The sequence below is a fragment of the Malus sylvestris genome, chromosome 8, assembly GCF_916048215.2.
Source record: "Malus sylvestris chromosome 8, drMalSylv7.2, whole genome shotgun sequence".
NCBI classification, from domain to species: Eukaryota; Viridiplantae; Streptophyta; class Magnoliopsida; order Rosales; family Rosaceae; genus Malus; species Malus sylvestris.
This window is the reverse complement of record NC_062267.1, coordinates 4311049-4331526: the sequence shown is the minus strand read 5'-3', so window position 1 is coordinate 4331526 and position 20478 is coordinate 4311049. Positions and strand designations below refer to the sequence as shown.

The 20478-nt window shown below is 38.4% G+C and overlaps 4 protein-coding genes across 4 annotated transcripts; 3 read left to right on the top strand and 1 right to left on the bottom strand.

The window, feature by feature from the left end:
* LOC126633512 (protein POLAR-like 1) lies at positions 1-2403 on the top strand. Its single transcript, XM_050304121.1, has 4 exons — positions 1-679; positions 769-1238; positions 1330-1682; positions 1814-2403. Exons 1-4 carry the CDS (start codon positions 262-264, stop codon positions 1851-1853), a joined length of 1281 nt encoding a protein of 426 aa, XP_050160078.1. The 5' UTR covers positions 1-261; the 3' UTR covers positions 1854-2403.
* Positions 2404-5576: 3173 nt separating this feature from the next.
* On the top strand, positions 5577-7499 carry LOC126633474 (chorismate mutase 2-like). Its single transcript, XM_050304086.1, has 5 exons — positions 5577-5936; positions 6157-6243; positions 6356-6499; positions 6833-6925; positions 7013-7499. Exons 1-5 carry the CDS (start codon positions 5724-5726, stop codon positions 7265-7267), a joined length of 792 nt encoding a protein of 263 aa, XP_050160043.1. The 5' UTR covers positions 5577-5723; the 3' UTR covers positions 7268-7499.
* A 1085-nt stretch (positions 7500-8584) lies between these two features.
* LOC126631677 (DNA-directed RNA polymerases IV and V subunit 2-like) lies at positions 8585-16168 on the top strand. The gene is made up of 8 exons (XM_050301799.1): positions 8585-8821; positions 9763-10260; positions 10625-10837; positions 11069-11964; positions 12358-12649; positions 13329-14279; positions 14385-14656; positions 15418-16168. Exons 2-8 carry the CDS (start codon positions 9775-9777, stop codon positions 15917-15919), a joined length of 3612 nt encoding a protein of 1203 aa, XP_050157756.1. The 5' UTR covers positions 8585-8821; positions 9763-9774; the 3' UTR covers positions 15920-16168.
* Positions 16169-16372: 204 nt separating this feature from the next.
* LOC126631679 (3-hydroxyisobutyryl-CoA hydrolase-like protein 2, mitochondrial) lies at positions 16373-20455 on the bottom strand. The gene is made up of 14 exons (XM_050301802.1): positions 20274-20455; positions 20037-20117; positions 19850-19918; positions 19635-19698; positions 19106-19185; positions 18779-18862; positions 18190-18274; positions 18000-18085; positions 17792-17913; positions 17609-17669; positions 17230-17328; positions 17045-17146; positions 16891-16932; positions 16373-16806 (listed from the first exon to the last, which is right to left on the bottom strand). The coding sequence occupies exons 1-14, from the start codon at positions 20403-20405 to the stop codon at positions 16663-16665; spliced, it is 1251 nt and encodes a 416-aa protein (XP_050157759.1). The 5' UTR covers positions 20406-20455; the 3' UTR covers positions 16373-16662.
* Between the last annotated feature and the right edge of the window lie 23 nt (positions 20456-20478).

Below are 20478 nucleotides of genomic sequence, written 5' to 3'. Positions count from 1 at the left end.
ATTCCAATTAACTTAAAAAAAAAAAAAACACAATTCAAATTTCAGTTTCCCAATTTCATAATTCCCGAAATTACCAATTTTATTATCGGAATTGGAAATTTCATAAACCCTAGGGATTTGTGCAGCCTCCTGACGCTCCCAGGCGCCATTGATGAGCTTCCCTCCCTTTTTTCCCACAATTTGAATCTCTCTCTCTCTCTCTCTCTCTCTCCTCACTTTCTCTCTCTACACACTGTCACCGGCTCATCGCATTTAACTCCGATGAGGAAGAAGAAGAAGGACGATCGCGATCCCTTCTTTAAAACACTAAACATTCTCTCCCCTTTCCGTTGCTCCAAGGCCCGCCACATCCGCATCGCCGACATACTCGTAGATGAAGAATTGGGATCCGAAACCGACGGCTACGATTGCTCCGGAGACTTCAATATGGAGAGAGACCCACACCGCCTCCCCGAGGACGACGGATTCATGGCCTTACAGTGCTCGTCCCCGCTTTATATTATTTCCCGATGGTTGTCGACTCTGAAGCTAGGCAAACGGACGCGATGCGGCGTCGTACGGAGCCAGAAGAGACCGAAAGAGGTCGCGAAGACGGAGAGGGAGACTGGCGACGACGAGTCAACGCACGCCACCGGTTCGACGAATGGATTGAACGGCCGTGGCGGGGAAACAGAATCAAGTAAGCAAATAAAAAAATCGAATCTCTTGAATTAAATTATCGAATTTTTGAAGATTTTTGTACTAATTATTGAATTTTGTAAAATCCAGGACAGATTGTGAAGGATACGAGCTCATTCAATTTGGGAGTTGCGTGCGGTTTGGTGTATCTGATCGTCGCCGGTAAAAATGAACTTGCAAAGACGGCGGAGTTGCGGGCGGAGATGGAGCAGTTGCTTCAAAATGCAAAAGAGGAACTGCAGAGCAAGAATTCGCGTTTCGGTTCCAGGCCGGTGGAGTCGAATGAGATGAATTTTGCTTCTTCCACCACCGATCTCCAACAGGCTTCGAGTTCGAGCTCTGAGAGCCGGTTTTCACTTCAATCTGGCCTGGTCCGTGAAGTGTGCTCGGAATTTGTTAGAAATGGAAGAGGACAAGGAGAAAGGGATGAATGCGTGGAGGGAATGGATCAACTCGAGGCGGAGCTTGAATCGGAGTTGGAACGATTGCAGCTGCATTTGGAATTGGATTCGGAAAATCATTCATCCAATTCTAACTACACGCAGCAGCAAAGATTAAACGTATGGAGAGGTTTTAATTTTAATTTTGTTTAAACTCATGTTTTGATTGATTAATCTTGTGAAATGAACACTTGAATGTTAAAAATGGCAGGCTGTCCAAGACACAGCTCATGGGACAGGCGACGATACCTCAGATTTTGGAGAAGAAATCGACGCACATGGAGCAGAACCAGCAGATTATAACGAAATCCCCTGCCACTACGGAGTTCCTGCACTCGAACTGGAGAGAAGGCTGCACGAACTGCTGGAAGCGAGGCAGGAAGAACGGATAAAGGAACTTGAAGTTGCATTGGAGTACACGAAGCGCAAGCTTCATGAGAAGGAAATGGAGGTTTCATGGTGGAGACAAAATGCGTCTGCAGCACTCACATCGCACCGCCATCAAGATCCTTCATCCTCCGGTGCTTCCCAGCACGGTTCGGAGAGTACATTTCACTTGTTTAGGTGAGAAAACCAAGCTGTACAGTGGCTTCAGACAAGCTTCGTGAATGTAACGTCACTTTTATTTTCTGTGTAATTTGACGGGGTACATATCTATCTGTGATTAAACCGTAATCCCAATCAATTGCTTCCAGAAACAGTAAGGATATCGAGAGCATTAGTAGCAAAGGGTGAGGTTGAATGAAATGGTTTGTGATTACCATTACATGTGAGTCTTCTAAGCGACAGCGGAAACACCAAATGGTGATTTGAGGCTTACCACGGATGAAGAATCGCTCAGCCAGGTGAGACCAAGAGGCTGTGTTTAGATTTGGTTCCCGAAAGTCTTCATTTGGTCCGAAAACTACTTTTTCTCGGTACATTTCTTCGGACACAAGCAATCAACTTTGTGCTTTTTGTGTGATTCTGTTAAAGATGGGTTTGCAGAGGACATTGGGCTATACCTCTTCTCTACTTGCTGCTTCAGCAGGCATCAGTCCTCCTTTGAAGTAGTTGCTTGGGCTGCAAGTGTTCTAAAAGTCTCCGCCTAGCGCTGCTTAGGGCTCGCCTAGGGGGTGTCTAGACCTGTTTAGGCTCTCGCCTAGATTGCGTAGATCTGTTGAGGTTGCGACGCTCAACTAGAGAGAAAATAAATAACTTCCATTTTGCATTTTATTTTTTCAATAAATTGTAAGAGATTTGTTGGATACTTGGATGAACAATTATTATATGTTTGTTTCTTATATTTTGAATATGTTCTAATACTTTATGGGCGTGTTTGATTGGCTTCTCTCAGTTTCATTGGACTGGCTAGGATACTTTGCCCATGTTTAGTGCAAGCAGGGATTGTGTTTAATGAGACTAAGCCATACTTGCTGGGATTAAATGCTTCGCTAAGAGGCCTTAGCGAGACCCCCCCCCCAAAAAAGAAGAGGATTGCTAATCCAGTCTCCTACACTTGCTTTGCTTTATCTCAGGCTCGTCCAGGACTCCAGTATGCTTTGCAATGTCCTCGTAGCCGTCCAATGATCGACGACGGACCTGCATCGTTGTCGAAACCTAAATCCCCAAAAGACGAGATATTTGAAAGAACGATGCCAGAGGAGCACTGCTCCAAGCGAAACGACGACCAAAAGTGTCCCCAATCCTCGCTTTAACGACGGTGCTGCAAGCATAAACCACCAATTCAATGAGGTTAGACCCAAAATCGAACAGATCTAAGCCAACCAAGCTCGCCCATTCAGGATTTCACGCCCACCGAACAAAAACCTGAAAAACCAAGCTCAATTCTTCGTTTTGCAGAAGAAGAAAAAATTTGGCAATTAATCGGAAAAAAGAGGGAAGGGAAGGAGAGCATGGGATGAAGAGAATGAGGGAGATAAAAGGGAGAAAAAAGATGGACTGATGGAGGCTTCCAGAGGGAGGGGGAGAGTCTTTTTAAAATAAAAAATGTAGAATTAATTAATTTAATATTATTATATATGAATTAAAATAATATAATATTGTAGTTTGGTATTATCCTTCTTTTTAGTCCGACACTGTACCAAATGCTTTATTAAGTTAATCCAACTTAGTGTAGTTTAAGCCAGTCTAGCTTAATCCCAGAAGCTAGTCCAATCCGAGATAGTCTGGTGCAACAAACGCACTCTATAATTTATATGTCATTCTATTTTGCAATTATGTATCCCAATAAAATTTTGTATTTTTTTTAAGTATAAATAGACACTTGTTTAAATGATATATAACAAAATTAATTAAAACTAAAAAAACTGCCTAGGCTCTGGGCCCTTCCCGCCTCCTGGTTAGCGCATGTGCCTTTTTAACCTTAATTTTATGTATATACGCTCTTAATTATTTAAGCTACAAATTCTTGCGAACACAATATAATATTAGAACCAGGATTTCTCCAATGAGTAATCAATTTTACTGGATATGAGTAGTCAATGGATCATACAACCGGTTAACAAATCACTCACATCATGTAACTCTGAAGATTTATCTCGCATTGAAGAATTTGTATATTCGAAACACTAGAAGGTCATTTGAAAAAAATTAAAAAATTAGAGCCCACTTGATGTCATATATGCCATGACATAGACATAGTCTTTGTTTATCTCGGATTCACATTAGAGAACCTTTAGCAGTTGGAAGAACATGGATTTAAAATGTGACTTAGCACATAAGCAAACGACACATGTTCGTAACACTTTCCCTATCTAATATTAAGTTTATGGTGGTACAATAATTGGATGATTTCCTTTAGAAGCTTCTCCATATAGCTATTTTATTATATAAAAAATGGATTAGCTCGTGGCGAAGTCACAATAGTCCACTATTTAGGAGGCCGAGAAGACTCACAGAGGCATTTCAACCTCTCTTTAGCCACCGTCGTATTATTCACTAACACCAGGAATCAAACCTAAGATGAGCCGTGTAGAATATGGATATGATTTCATCCCAACAACTGAGTCATCCTGTGGTGATTTCCTCAAATAGGCTATAGCTATTAGGTTTTATCAATAATTATTTTTGATAAGATTCGAATTCAGAAGTTGTCTGAAAGATAATGACTTTTATGGCATTTTTATACCGCTATTTTAGCGTCTCGTACAATGGTACATTTTTATATAAGGAAAACTAATGAAAATGACTTGAAAATTTTGAATTTTAACGATAAGGACAAAATAAATGGTAAAGTGAATAGTACAAGGATTGACTTTTTAGTGTAAAATATGATTTTTCATTAAAGTGAACAGTACCGGGAACTTTTCGTTAAAGTTCTCTTTTATATAGGGAAGTGTTATTGACACTCCAAAAATTTCATTATACAATTCTCACAAGTGTATTTTTCTTTCTAAATATAGAAAGTTTGAAATGTGGAATGTGATTTTTGAGTGCCAATAACAATTCCCTATATATATATATAGGGAATATTACTGACACAAGCCATTATTACGATATACATGTTATGTAAATTGCTCTTCGCCCTGAACACTAACGGAGCCACGTTAAGGGCTGCCATGGGCTATAGCCCAAGTAGCTTTCAATGAAAAATAAAATTTTACATGTAATTTTTATTGATTTTCGAATGTAACTCACCATGTATTTAGTCACTAATTTAAATTCTCTTAGTTTAATTATATAAAATTATATAATACAATTTATAAACCATTTCTTTTTCTTACATCATTTTTCTCACCGCTTCTTGTACATGTACAAGGTTGGATTTGTTTGAGTTTTAACACGTATTTGTTTAATAAAGAAAATTTTTGGCTCACCTTATGAAAATTTTTTTTAAGCTAGTTGATACTTTGAAAATACAATATTAAGTTTCTTTATTTATAAAAATTAAAATTTTTAGGGTAGCCCACCCAGCAAAAAATTCTTTACTCTACTAGAATTTTTTTTCATTGTGACCGGAATATAAGTGATACATCACGTACTTTTATATAAGTGTTGAAAAATTTTATTTGGCCCTGAAACAATCATTGTGTTCCTGTTTTTATTTTATATTGACTATTCAGATTTCTTGTTGACTCTACATATTCAATGGCTATGAGAGACGGACCGTGTCTTGACGTAGACGGTTAAAATTAGGCGAACCCCGCCGAAATATGGATAGAATTTTTGCTCACCACGTGGTGTATGTTTATCATTATTTATTATTATGAATTTTAAGATTTGCTTAGTAAATAAATATAATCTCAAAATTTAAACTTATTTGATAATGATAAATCGAGTAATAAGCATACATCATCAGCAAAAATGCACTCTTAAATATGCTGGTCCCCACTCACGAAAAGCCGCCGTGTAATCTTGTCGACACACGCACACACGTCACCGTGTGCCACGTGGACCCACACCCCCTGCTGCTCTGTTTTATCCGTCCGCTTATAAAACCCCCCACCACCGTCCCCCTCCCATTCCCACCAAGCAAAGAATCCAGTTCTTCCTTCCTTCCCACTCTTTCTAACTTTCTGTTTGTTTCCCGAGAAAATCACCAGAGAAAACAAAAAAATAGGGGGCAGTCCCCAATTTCCTTACGTTTTATACACATACATTAAAATGGCAGCGGATGCGAACTCCAAGAGCGATACTTTGACGCTTGAGAAAGTGAGAGAGGCGTTGATTAAACAAGAAGACACCATAATTTACCGGCTGATTCAGAGAGCAAACTTCCCTTTGAATTCTCCGGCGTACGACGAGAAAACGTTTCCATCGTTTTCTGGTTCTCTGCTTCAGTTCGTTGTTAAGGAAACCGAAGCCCTCCAATCCAAGGTAACTATACTTATTAATAACCAGTAATTGGTAATTGCATTTCGATAATCTTTTTCTCGAGATGAATTTTCGAGGAACTTGGGATGTCACTGTGACGGTATTCCAATTCAATCGGCATGTCGTGTGATAAAACTAGCGATGGTGCGTGATTGGATGAAATATCGTTACTCTGACTTGACATTCAAGTTGTATGTCTCTAACATTGTCTCTTGATTAACAGGTTGGTAGGTATGAAAATCCCGAAGAACTTCCGTTTTCCCCGGACAGTTTACCGCCTTCATTGCTGCCGCCACCGGAAAATCCACCGGTAATTGGTTGGATTTACCCAGAAAGTTTTAACTCTTTCCTTTTGAATTTGTCACTAGAAAAATTTTGAACTCTTTATTTTTTTGGAAAATAATTGGTTAAATTTTGTATAGGTATTGCATCCTGCTGCAGCTTCGATCAACATAAACGGAAAGATATGGGATTTCTATTTCGACGAATTGCTTCCTCTGTTTGCAGCCCCCGGTGACGATGGAAGCTATGCGTCAACTGCTTCTAATGATCTTGATTGCTTGCAGGTGAAGTTAACTTTTAATTATTTTATTTTTTTGGTCATTACTATTGCGGTTGGTGGAAGTGTTCATGCCGCCAGTAAAAGAACTTTCGTTAAAAGTACTTTATTATAAATATGCCTTAAGTCCTTGTCCATTGTAATCCAAAAACACGCTTGTACTTTATCCGCCAAACTCATAAGCGCTTTTGTAAAAGCATTTTTCAAACTCTTATGTTACTTATTGTGAGATGTGTTTAAGAAGGCATCTAGAAAGAAGCACTTGTTGCTTCAAGTTATCAATTTAGATGAATTGATCGCTCATGTATTCCCGTTGAACTGAATGTTGTTTCATCTACAGGCCATCTCTAAACGGATTCATTACGGATATTATGTTGCCGAGGTTAAGTTTAAGGATTCCCCTCAAGACTACGAGCCTGCAATTCGCGCTCAGGTTCGTGATTACCATTTTCCTTGTAATTCCATTTGGGGAAGTCTGGTTGATCAGAAAATTAATGAAATTAGGGTTTGAATTTTTCAGGATAGGGAGGGTCTGATGAAATTGTTGACTTTTATGGACGTAGAAGAGAAGGTGAAGAAAAGAGTTGAGAAGAAGGCAATGGTGTTTGGGCAAGAAGTGGGTTTGGTTGACAATGCCAACACTAAAATTGACCAACGCAAAGTAAGTGAACCATACAAGGTTGATCCGTTGATAGTTTCTCGCCTCTACGAAGAATGGATAATGCCGCTCACGAAGCTTGTTCAGGTTGAGTATCTCCTTCGCCGACTTGACTAGATTCATGTCGGCCTAAATTTTCCGTTTTCAAATTTCTTGTAGTGACAAAAGGTTCATAATTGAACCGTTTATTGTTTACAATGTCATTCAACTTCGAAATTAATGATGGGATTAGATAATAATACTAAAGTTGTTAAATGTATTCTTGTATGTTTGGAGATGTGTATTTACCGTTCTGGCTAGCGGGAATTTTGTTACAATTGAGAGAATCAAATTCGTACTTTACCAATTATACTAATCCATCGGTACTCTGCGAGAAAGCTAAGTATTAATGTGGAAGGAAATACAAGTAATGACTCATCTCTTTTCCATCATATCTTTTGCCAAACACGAGCGCATTTTTCCATCTATACAAGGCACTGTTGTACCTAATTTTCCATCTATACAAGGCATTGTTGTACCTAATTATTTTTGTCTCTCTTTATATTATATAAAAAAAAATAATTCGATGCACCGTTTTTCTCATTTTGTATAACCTATTTATTTGTACACTTAAGTTTTTCTCGATTTATTCAATCTCTAAGCCAAAGATAATTAGAGATAGAGGTGGGCATAAAAATCGGTAGTGGGCGTAAAAATGGCCGCAATGAAAAACCTAATTGAATCGTTTAAAAAATCATAAAAAACCGTGTTGATCGAAAAATTCAAAACCGGTCCAAAAAACAAACCGCACCGGTCTGTTCCAGTTTCCTTTCTTACTTCTCAAAAAACTGGTTAAAACTGAACCGGACAGACTTAAACCGGCTTAAAATTAAATTACTTGACAGGGTTGGCATTTGCTTTTGTAAATCTTAGGTTGCTACTCCCAACTTCTAACTAGCCCATTTTCCACAGCCTGTTATTACAAAGCCCAAAGCCCAAACCATTTCCAACAGAACAAATACGACGTCGTAATTGCCAAAAAAGAAAATACTACAATTACCATAAATAACGATCTGATACAGGAATTTTTTTTCATTGTGACCGAAATACGTGTGATATACCACTTATTTTTATATCAGTGGTGAAATTTTTTATTTCTAAAGTTATTAATTCTTTAACACACATATTCCATCATTTATATAATGACACGTGGTGCACCCGTATTTCGTTTACACTAAAAATAAACGTCTCTCGCAAGGAGATGCTCACTTGAACGAGAAGATATCTTCTCCGGATCTCTTCCACTAATGTCATAGGATCAAGTGATCTAGGTTTTTGAAATTTTCAATGGTCCATTTGTTTTGATATTTTAAAATTATAATAATTTTTAACAGTTTGATGAAATTTTAATAGTTCGGATCACTTAACGCGGCTTGGTGAAAGAGATCCGGAGAATCTCTTCTCGACTGGAACGTCACAATCCAAAAGTCCTCTCTCCTTCTCTCTCTCTCTCTCTCTCCCTCAAAAGCTACGGCCCATTTTTCTCTTCTCAACGCAGTGAGAGTGAGGACCGAAAAAATCCCCAAAAATCTCACATGCATTGCTTGTAAACCCTAATTTCGGAGGTTTCGAAGCCAACATTTCTACGGTCTGGGATTTTAGGGTTCCTTTTTCACTCCGATCGAGCTCACTGTAAGTCTGTATTCATCTATCTGTTTTTATAATTTTTATTTATTTATGTATTAATTTTTTTTTTCGCCCATGTGTTTCTTTTAGGAGCAGAGCTTTTTTGATGATAAATTTGTAAACTTTTCTGTTTTATTTTTTGATTTCGAAATTTTATGGAGGGATTCTGGTTTTAAATGTGTTTGTTTAGGTAGGGTTTTAGCTTTGGGTTGGAAGTGTTTTTAATTTTCCTGATTTTTCTGTGAAATAGGTGCTGGAAAATTGTGTTTATGTAAAATATTGTGTTTCCTTATACTGTGTAGTGGAGAAGGGAAAGAGTAGTTCAAACCAAACTGGAAAAACCCTAATGGGAATATGTGATATTCCAGAATAAATGAGGGTTGAGTTTGAAATTTGAATACCAAAGCATTTAATTAAGGTGTATATGAAATTATGAATACACAATTTCCGCATTGTTGCGGGTGGTGTTTTCCAACTCAAAGTTGGAAGTGCCATTAAGAAATATGAAGATTTGCATAGAAAGTGTGACATGTATACGGGGCATTGCTATACTTATTTCTTTTGTTGTTGTTTTTGAAACAAAATTGATAATCGGTATATGCATAATTGAATTCGAGGCTTTTTAGACAACAAAAATGGGTTGCTGAATAAGATAGTTCATATCTAACATGTATATCTTGTTCTATTAAGGTTAACATTTAAGAGTTTAAGAAGTTGCGCTTTATATGTTGTCTTCAAAGAATTGATTGTCCTTTTTCTATGTTGATTTTGCCGTGTTCTTATTAAATAGTGCTAATGTTGTTTGGGATCAAGAGATGTGAAATTCATTCCCATTTTCTTTTACTATTGGTTTTTCTGCAACCAACTGTGGTATTATCTTAATAATTGGATGGCTAATTTGATATTATATCTGTTGTTTATCTTCTTATCCTTCGCTTAATTGACAGATTTTGAATCCAATGGGGGCGTCATCGGATGCCAAGGGAGATATCGGTATGAGCAGCAAGGGAGAAAGTTTTACAAATGGTGTTGACATGGACATCGACGATAGTGATTATGATGATGAGTATGATTACTCGACTAGCCTGCAAGATCTTGGGGAAGGATTTCTGAAGAATTTCTGTAAGGAGGCGGCAACATCATTCTTCAACGAGTATGGCCTCATTAGTCATCAAATCAACTCATATAATGACTTCATACAAAATGGCATACAAAGAGTCTTCAGTTCTTTTGGCGAGATTATAGTGGAGCCTGGCTATGACCCGTCAAAGAAGGGAGACAATGAATGGCGCTATGCTTTAGTGAAGTTTGGGAAGGTTACTCTTGGTAGGCCAAGTTTTTGGGGTGGTTCTGACAATGATAAGGAATATAATATGTTGCCTAGGCATGCTCGACTTCAGAACATGACATACTGTGCTAAGATGAAAGTGAATATCACTGTTGAGGTAAATGAATTTGATAATTAAGTTCAGTAGATGCATGAAATTTTAGTGCGGTTCTGCTGTCTCATTTTGACATTTTTTTTATGCTGTAGATAGTCCGACTTATCTAGTTATGATTTTCAAGCTCTAATTCGCAAAAGCATTCAACATATATTTATTTGACATGATTCTTTAGTAGTACTGCTATAGTTACAAATCATGATACCGTAGTTTGATTTATCATCCAGCTATATCATATATGGTGGGTGTCTTGTTTGTGTAGTTTCTATGTTGACAACCAATTTGGACGATAATAATCTTTAAATATTTCTTTTTATCTCCCCATCACATAATGTCTTATAATATGTGGATATTTGTAATCTGCCAGGTATATAATCAACGACTTGTCAGCAGCGATAAGTTTAAGACTGGAAAAGAACGGTTCCTTGACAAGGAAATTTTAAGTACGGACACCAGAGACATTACGATTGGTAGTGTCCCTGTCATGGTCAAGTCTGATTTATGCTGGATGAGGGACGTTGAGAAAGGTGACTGTGATTTTGACCATGGTGGCTATTTTATTATCAAGGGTGCAGAGAAGGTGAGCCCAAAACTTAATTTAATTTCTGACATGCAGATAACTCATTATTATGATTGCAAATGAAGTTTGCAGATGATCGATGTGTAGAAATGTCAGTTTATCACTTTTCTAGATTTTTGTTTGTTCAAACCTACTTGATGCCTTTAAAATTGTTTAACGGGACTCTGCTATGCAATGTAATGTTTCTTTTCCCACGCAGTTCTAATGACATTTGTATAATGTATAATGCAGACATTTATTGCACAAGAACAGAGCTGTCTGAAGAAACTTCTCATTACAAATAATCAGGGTCTGACAGTAGCATATAGGTCAGAGGTGAAGAGGCATAGGTTAATAATTAGACTAGTCGGGATTTCTAAACTTGAAAACATTGAAGGAGTAGAGAAAGTCCTTACCGTTTACTTCATGTCGACAGAAATCCCTGTGTGGGTATGGTTTTTTGCCCTTGGTGTTTCATCGGATAAAGAAGTTATTGATCTGATTGATTATGGCAGTGAAGATGCCAGCATTTTGAACATACTTTTTGCCTCAATTCGCGATGCCGATAAAGCTACTGAAAAAGTGGATGGAGGCTTCCGTAGGGGGAAGAATGCCCTCAAATATGTGGATGATGTGATAAAGAAAACTGCATTTCCACCCGGGGAAAGCATGGAAGAGTGCATCAGCTTGTATCTTTTCCCCAATCTCAGAGGTCTAAAGCAAAAGGCTCGCTTTCTTGGGTATATGGTGAAGTCCCTGTTACAAGCCTCTGCTGGTCGCAGGAAATGTGACAATAGGGATGACTTTAGGAACAAGAGGTTGGACTTGGCAGGTGAGCTTCTCGAACGAGAGCTAAAGGCACATATTGGACATGCAAGGCGGCGCATGGCAAAGGCCTTGCAGAGAGACCTTTATGGTGATCGGGTTGTGCGCCCAATTGAACACTACCTAGATGCCTCCATAGTTACTAATGGCATTTCAAGAGCATTCTCAACTGGAGCATGGTGTCATCCCTTCAAGAAAATGGAGAGGATGTCTGGTGTAGTGGCAACAGTTGGGCGAGCAAATCCGCTGCAGACAATGATTGATATGCGGAAGACAAGGCAGCAGGTTCAATATACAGGGAAGGTTGGAGATGCCAGATACCCGTGAGTAACTTTTTAACTTATTTCAACTTATGTTTCCTGCTGTCGTGCAATAGCTTTATCCTAGTCGGCGGTTCAAAGAATATAGCTTTAGCTTAAAAATGCTTTGCTCTTAGATTTTTTTTTTTTCAGCTGAAAGTTCTTCCTTACACTATTAGAACCTTTGTCATCCCATTCCATATATCAACACCAAAAACACAATAAATTAGTTACAGTTGTAAATGAGTTTAGGTTTCATTGGAATGAATGATGTACTGTAAATTGTTTGCCATTCTCTTACTAACTGCATGCTCATAAAATATCTGCTGCATTAAATCCTTGGGGTTTTTACTTTTGTTTGTTTGTGAGATATTTGGACAAATTGAAAGTGTGGCTTACAGAACCTTGTGGATGCAGGCATCCTTCCCACTGGGGTAAAGTATGTTTTCTCTCAACTCCGGATGGTGAGAATTGTGGGCTTGTAAAAAATTTGGCTACCACTACAATAGTAAGTACGAATATATTGGAGTCTCTACTACCTGAATTGTCTCTCTGTGGAATGGAAAAATTGGTGGATGATACTTCTACCTCACTGCAAGGGAAGTTCAAAGTTTTTCTGAATGGGGATTGGGTTGGAGTTTGTGAAGGTTCCCTCTCATTTGTCTCGGAACTCAGGAGGATGCGACGTAGGAAAAAGTTGCCACCTCAGGTTTTCTATTGTTCAATCCCATTGATGAGTTTCAAATTTCAAATTGCTTTGGTCTTGTTATGATGGCCATAATTTCTTTGTGCTTCAGTTTAGGGAGACATTTTGAATTACGATGTGTAAAGATTAATCTTATATTACAGCTTTAGGAGCATTGTTTATCACTGTATTTCATGTTCTAGTATAACCTTTTTCTTTTTTAGTTGGTCTCTTGATTTCCAAGGGTATACTTCATAATTCTATATTATTTGATTCCCAAGAAGCTAGCTATTGTTGGATGCTTTCCTGATCTATTTACATTTGCTTTATGGAGTTGGTTTTTCTTTCCTGCCTGTTTGATACTTCTGCCTTTTGATTAGGGATTCTAATTTGCTCATTCTTTGCTTATAAGCAATCAACCTTTATGTAGTCCTCAAAGTTTTAATTTACCTGCTAATTCTATAATATTTTTCATTAGTAGTAAGTAAATAGATGATGGACGTCTGCATTACTCAGAAAAATTTAGGTCAACTGCTCTTCATACAATGGTTTTCTAGTAAGCCAGTAGCATGTACTTATGATGCATATCTCAGTTATTAGAATCAGTTCATATCACCTGCTATTTATACATGTATTTTCCTTCACTAATAAGCAATTAGCTTGCATTTTAATGGATACCTAATTATGGTCTATTTTCTCTTAGGTGGAAATCAAAAGAGATGAAAAGCAAGGAGAAGTACGAGTATATTCTGATGCTGGAAGGATCCTACGCCCTCTCTTGGTGGTTGAGAATTTGAACAAGATAAAAGCATTGAAGGGGGAAAAGCATCCATTCAAGTATTTCCTTAACAAAGGAATAATCGAGCTTATTGGAGCTGAAGAAGAGGAAGACTGTAGTACTGCATGGGGCATTAAATATCTGTTCATGGAAGAAAAGGGAAAATCAGCTGTAAAGTACACACATTGTGAGCTAGACATGTCATTCCTGTTGGGTTTAAGCTGTAGCATTATCCCATTTGCGAATCATGACCATGCAAGGAGGGTCCTGTACCAGGCCCAGAAGCACTCGTCGCAGGCTATTGGGTTTTCTACCACAAATCCTAACCTTCGAGTGGATACACTGTCTCACCAACTGCACTACCCCCAGAGGTCACTTTTTCAGACAATGACGTCTGACTGCCTTGGCAAACCCGGACACCAACTGGGTAAAAACAGAGTTTTGCCGAAGCCCGAATTGTACAATGGTCAGAATGCGATTGTGGCAGTCAATGTTCACTTGGGGTTCAACCAAGAAGATAGCATAGTAATGAATCGGGCATCACTGGAACGTGGTATGTTCCGATCTGAGCATATCAGAAGTTACAAGGCTGAGGTTGACAACAAGCACTCCCTGGAGAAAAGGCGGAAGCCTGATGATTGTGTCAATTTTGGCAAGATGCAGAGCAAGTTTGGTCGGGTTGACAATCTCGATGAAGACGGCTTTCCCTACGTTGGTGCAAACTTGCAGAGTGGCGATATCATCATTGGGAGGTGCAGTGAATCAGGAGCTGATCATAGCATCAAACTGAAGCACACCGAAAGGGGAATGGTTCAGAAGGTTGTGCTTTCTTCTAATGATGATGGAAAGAACTTTGCTGTTGTTTCTATGAGACAGGTAAATCTGACTGAAATAATATTTTTTAAAGGCATGCCTATTGTTTTTAACAAGTCCAGTTTAAGAATTTCCATTCACTAATTACATTTGTCACTTTTTGAATAGGTTCGCTCGCCGTGTCTTGGAGACAAGTTCTCCAGCATGCATGGGCAAAAGGGTGTTCTAGGTTTTCTGGAGTCTCAAGAGAACTTCCCTTTCACAGTACAGGGGATAGTTCCAGATATTGTGATAAATCCCCATGCATTTCCGTCAAGACAAACTCCTGGTCAACTCTTAGAAGCTGCTTTAGGGAAGGGAATCGCCTCTGGTGGTTCAAAGAAATATGCCACCCCGTTCTCTACTCTCTCTGTCGATGACATCGCAGAACAACTGCATAGGTAACCCTGTCATTCTAATTCATGGCTTGTATACTTCAACTGCACCACCGTAAAACAGTCCATTTTAATTTCACATTCCACCCTGGCATAATTTTACTTCTCAGACTCTCAGCCATGGCATTTTCTGTTGAAATTTCTCTCTGGATATTCAACGTGCAATTTAATACGGGGCTTGTTAAATTAGTTTGAATTTTGACCGAATGTTTGTTGCTATATAAAAGAATGGTAAAAGCTTTCTTCACTGTGTTGTCCTGAGTATGTACTATGGTACCCTGCATAAATTCACTGTGTATAACTGAATGTGATTTTTTTTCCCTTAAAGGTTTCTGAGCACAATCATTTTGACCTTCGCTTTTCAGTTATCGGTTCCTTTACAACTTAGATGTTATTAGTTAGTAGACTGCATAAAACTTTTAAAGCGGAAGTCTCATGTCTGAATTGTTCTGGCATATAAGCAGATGTTCTTTTCTATTTTCCCCGTTGAATGAATGAGGGCTTGTTTGGATGTGCTTTTAAAATGTCTGAAAGCGCTTTTGGGTAAATTGATTTTGAGTTCCAAAAGCATTTTAAGTGCCTTTTGGAAGAAGCACTAGATATGTGCTTCTTACAGGAAGCACTTAAAGTGCTTTTCCTGGATCCTCTTGGATTTTTACAAGAATTGGTGTCAAAAGCATTTTCACCAAAAACGGTTTCAGTCATTTTAAAAGCACATCCAAACGAACCCTTAGAGTTGTTCATGTATCGTTTGATATGTATGTCAGGGCTGGATTTTCAAGATGCGGAAAAGAGAGAGTATACAATGGTGGAACCGGTAAAATGGCTCGTTCCCTCATATTCATGGGCCCAACCTTTTACCAGCGCCTGATTCACATGTCTGAAGACAAAGTAAAGTTCAGGAACACCGGGCCAGTCCACCCTCTCACCCGTCAACCAGTGGCAGATCGGAAGCGATTTGGAGGGATCAAGTTTGGAGAAATGGAACGTGACTGCCTAATAGCCCACGGAGCTTCTGCAAACTTACATGAGCGCCTTTTCACTCTCAGTGACTCCTCCCAGGTGTATATCTGCCAGAAATGCGAACATGTAGCTAATGTGATCCAACGCTCAGTTGAAGGAGGACGGAAGATCAGGGGTCCCTACTGCCGGAATTGCAATTCTGCAGATGATCTTGTCAAGGCAAACGTCCCGTACGGAGCGAAGTTACTGTGCCAGGAGCTGTTCAGCATGGGCATCAGTTTGAAGTTCGAGACTCGGTTCGCTTAGAGTGAAGGAATAGTTGTGGAATGGGGGAACCCTTAATCTGACTTATGAATATTTTGTTTAGCACCAATCTGCAGCTTTTGTATATTTTCTTGCTACGACTTGTTATTAGGACATCTAACTTGTTGTGTACCACTTATGTTTCCCTTCATAAGATTGTAGGTCTGACGAGGATAGTGTGCCCGCCCTCTTGCATCCAGATTCAAATCTCTCGCCCCATAAATTTAAGGTTTCACTTGTTTGTTTGGATCACTTTACATTTGTTTTTAAACAATCCAAACTGCGTCGTTTTTAGCTCTCAAAAATCATCTTTACGAAAAATCACCAAAACTGATGGTTATATGACCGTTGAATTAAATGGTGATTATTTAGAGTTAATGCCGTAATGTTTCTAGATTTGTTTAATTTCTTGCAAGTTTGATCTATGATGATTTAAAATAGAAGCGGTTTGAATCGTAGAAAAAAATTCGGGCCTTGCATATAATTTCTTAAGAAGAAAAAAAGAAGTAAAACATATAACTCATCTGGATGTGAACCAAAAACAACACAAGGACAAGTTCATGGTTGTCTGAGAAAGTGAAGACAAAGCTTTATATGCATTCTTTGACCAACAAAAAATAACTAGTCCTCCGGAAGCCATTAGCAACTAAAAGCCTCTACCTTCAGATGATACAACTCTATTACAAACGAACTCTAACTACTCTCGACGAAACAGGCGACGAAACAGGCGTTGCAGAAGCTCCGAATCATTTTTTGGGTGAATCCGTCTCTTGCATAAATGGCTCTCGCAATGCTGTCGGCAGCTTCAGCTCCGGCTCAACTTCAGGAAGTGGTGAGAAATAGCAATCAACCATGTCTTTGGAAACATCTTTGAAACTAGGGGGCTTCCACTGCAGAATTGGGATGGAAATCAATCATATGATCGCAGCTTGAGAAAAGATTTATGAAAAAATTGTAGTTTTCTCAGGACTAACCTTGGGCGCGAAGTCCTTGTCTACCAATCTTGCTCGAACGCCCTACAGATGGATAGAAATGGGCCAATGTAATAGCGGATTAACGACGTTCACTCCATTGTTAACCCAAAAACAAAAAAGACATTCACTCCGTTAAACTTTGAGAACCACATACCTCAGAGAAGTCACTAGAGACCCGGTTGGAAATTGCAGCAAGAGATATACGATATTCACGAGACAGACACTGATCCAGAGATTGAAATCTACCCTCGCGTATCTGAATGAAAAAATGAAAGTCAGGTAGAGAGTATAAAGCAATACAGGTCCAACTCCATAACGTGCTAGGGAGTGGTAACTCACCGATCGTAAAGAAACTATCAAACTCAAAGGGGAGGCTTCTTTTATTTTCTTGAGGACTGTTTTGCACCATTCATCATAAGAGTCAGCAGCTTCCTTCTCCTGTACAATTTATTTCCTTTTCAAAGTTATTCGCTAAAGCATTTGACAAAATCATAGTATATTCGAAAACATTTGGTTATGCTTATCTTGGCTAGCATTTTCGTGTTATCTTTTCTATCCAAGCCTTCCAAAAAGACTTTTCTTCACATTCCTAGACCCCCCTTCAACACATTCCTAGACCTAACACTGATAGGCTACTGACGAATAATGGTATTATTAAGTCGATGAACAGATGGTACTATAAGTTCTTTTTGGTTTAGAACAATTATCTCATACTTACCAATGCATCAGTAATTTCCTCAATTGTGTCATGGCTGAAACATCTATCAATAATGTCGAGCCTGAGTTGACATAAGAAAATGGAGATAAATCAAGTCAGACAGACAAATCGATGATACTAGAACTAAATTCTATGGAACTGATAAATCTTAGTATTACCGAGAAATATGTGATAGAAAATTACTTAGAAAGTATACTCCTCCTGTCTAGATAAACAAGGTCACCATATTGTGCAAGAGCTGTTTCTATTACAGAAGGTTCATCAGTAACTAAATTTCCGAGGCGTTCTTCAACCATAGCAAGTCTCTGGCAGGATGAGTTTTGATGACTATTAGAAGCAGATTAATGATAAATTACAGAAACAAGAATAAATATGTGCAGTGCAAACAAACCGCATTTAACGCATAGTGCGTAGCAAGGCGACAGGCAATCATCTCCACACCATTAAGCTTGTCTCCTGTAAGAGCTAAGTATTCTCCTACAAAAAAAAAAAAAAAATGAAAACATAATTCTTTTAGATATATGTAGAACTTGAAATTGTGATAAAGGCTGGACATCTTAAATTTACGCAGGTTATGTTACCTAGGTAGCCAGGTAGACGAGACAGATAAAAGGAAGCCCCTGCATCAGGATGGAAACCTATCTGGGCCTCTGGATTGGAAAATATCTGCAAAAATCCAGCACAGTTGAAAAGAATACAAATTCTGCACTTCATTAAGACACAGTCACACAGGTAGAAAAGAAAAAGGAAGAGTTATTTTATTTTTCAGAAGACTGGAAGATGCATCACTCAAAGTGTAAACAAGCAATAATTTATCTTCAAACTTGAAAATGATTCCAGAGTAAAAAAAACATTTACATTTTCTTGTATAGCAATAATTTATCTTGATTGACAAAATATGTTGCACTATGCATGCATTATAAAACTTGCACTTTAGAATGTTCAGCATTTTAAACTCTCGAGTATATCTGAACCAATCAAGCATCTCCTCCTCCCCCCATAGTCATATCTTCAACAAGGTTGAATGTTTTAATTTCAAGTCGCACAAGACAAGGTTTGGGGTAAAAATCTTATTCGTTTATGATGTTAGGAGATAAATCAGCCTTCAAACAAAAAACACAAGACCAAAATCTGGTGAAACCAATTGGTAAGTAAGCAGCAGCCACATACAGTCTTATCAGTCACCACACGAAACATTCCTGGGATTGAAATTCCAGCCCCAGCTCCCATGGTGATACCATCCATGATAGCTACCTGCACAAATATGATAAAGCGATCATCAAAGCCACATTTATATTTTGACAAGGACTTGAAAGCACATTTCTATGCATAAACAGATCTTTATACTTTAGGAAATCAAAACGTATGTACAACTGTAGTCTGCCACATGCCTACAACCCTACTCAGGTTGTGCAAATGAAGCAGTGCTAGTTTATTAAAATTATATCATACAATTATAGTATAAAGCACATAGGTATAGAAAAGGTAAATACTCACATGTGGCTTCAAGTACGTTCCTTGAATATACACAAACTTATACAATGTCTCGAAAAACTTTTTACATTCATCAAGATTCCCTGCACATTATTAAAGAATTTGAAAAGAAAACAAACAATGCCATGTAAGTATCCAACAGTTAAGACTAGAAAAAGAAAACGGCACCAAACAGGCGCGGAAATGTGCACTAAAAGTGTCACAAGCAAAACCTCAAGGAGGTATGTCTAATCACAATGATGTATCTAAAATCAGCATAAAAGATAAACAAGTAACACTGAAGAAAAGATTCAGTACGAGAAAGTACAAATGGCATTCCCAAACAGTTGGATCGCCGGCGATCAAATTTTCAAGTACATCATTATGTGTACTAAAAGTACAATATTGAAGAATTTGTTCTCATTATGTTAATGAAGATGGAAAAAAATTAGATGCACACGGTTATAAAACAAAATTAGTCTTGAGTTTATAACCGATACCTTGAACTAAACAACGTGTAAAAAAAATTAGCAAAACAAAATGATTGGGTTACCTTCATTCACTAGTTGATAAAGGCTAACAGCATCTGCACCGGCGCAGAAAGCCCTCCCACTACCCTTCAAACAACAGAAAATCAAATAGCACCTCAGACAAAGTCTTTCAAAATAGTTCTCAGCACATTGCAAAAGGTTAAAAAATCCGATAAACAAAACAAAGCATGATGCCATTAAACCCGAAGACTGTTTTCTCATGGGAACAACGCAATACCTTCATCAAGACAAATCCAATGTCCGGGTTATCCTCCCATGATTCATACAGTCTCTTCAGTCGAGCTGCCTATAAAACCCAACAACGAAAACATCAAAAGATCCGAAATTTATCCGAATTAAGCAACACCACCATAACAAAAACTCTAAGGAAGCAACACAAATGAAGAAACAGCAACAGCACAAACCATGGAACTGTTGAGAGCATTGAGTGCAGATGGCCTGTTGAGAATTGCCGCTCTCGATTTGGCTCTTCCCTCCACCGTAACCTGAGTTTTTTACGTTCACAAACAAATGAATCAATGCAGAAAAAAACCCAAAAACCCAAATCGAATTAATAAAAAAAAGAAAGATTGGTGCTTCTCTAGAAATGAAATGGTTAGAGAGAGAGAGAGAGAGAGAGAGAGAGAGAGAGAGAGAGAGACCAGGTCCTGGACGTCGTCGTATTGGGCATAGCTTGGTTGGGCAGAAAAGGCTCTGTGATGAGAGAGAGAGCTGCTTCTTCCTCTCTGAACCGCACACCTCCTCAGAGCTTCAATGGCTTTTGCTCTCTGCATCTCTCTCTGCTATTCTTTCAGCGCTCTCACACAAGCAGTCTCCAGTCTCAGCTAACTAGGAACTAAAGCTAAA

Coding starts and splice junctions, on each gene's coding strand:
- LOC126633512 (XM_050304121.1), top strand. CDS start 262: ATGAGGAAGAAGAAGAAGGACGATCGCGATCCCTTCTTTAAAACACTA. Junction 1,239..1,329: donor CGCAGCAGCAAAGATTAAAC/GTATGGAGAGGT, acceptor TAAAAATGGCAG/GCTGTCCAAGACACAGCTCA. Junction 1,683..1,813: donor AGTACATTTCACTTGTTTAG/GTGAGAAAACCA, acceptor AATTGCTTCCAG/AAACAGTAAGGATATCGAGA.
- LOC126633474 (XM_050304086.1), top strand. CDS start 5,724: ATGGCAGCGGATGCGAACTCCAAGAGCGATACTTTGACGCTTGAGAAA. Junction 5,937..6,156: donor CCGAAGCCCTCCAATCCAAG/GTAACTATACTT, acceptor CTTGATTAACAG/GTTGGTAGGTATGAAAATCC. Junction 6,244..6,355: donor CGCCACCGGAAAATCCACCG/GTAATTGGTTGG, acceptor AATTTTGTATAG/GTATTGCATCCTGCTGCAGC.
- LOC126631677 (XM_050301799.1), top strand. CDS start 9,775: ATGGGGGCGTCATCGGATGCCAAGGGAGATATCGGTATGAGCAGCAAG. Junction 10,261..10,624: donor AAGTGAATATCACTGTTGAG/GTAAATGAATTT, acceptor GTAATCTGCCAG/GTATATAATCAACGACTTGT. Junction 14,280..14,384: donor CTGTTGTTTCTATGAGACAG/GTAAATCTGACT, acceptor CTTTTTGAATAG/GTTCGCTCGCCGTGTCTTGG.
- LOC126631679 (XM_050301802.1), bottom strand. CDS start 20,405: ATGCAGAGAGCAAAAGCCATTGAAGCTCTGAGGAGGTGTGCGGTTCAG. Junction 19,919..20,036: donor ATGCTCTCAACAGTTCCATG/GTTTGTGCTGTT, acceptor TGGGTTTTATAG/GCAGCTCGACTGAAGAGACT. Junction 17,147..17,229: donor TGATAGTTTCTTTACGATCG/GTGAGTTACCAC, acceptor TTTTTCATTCAG/ATACGCGAGGGTAGATTTCA.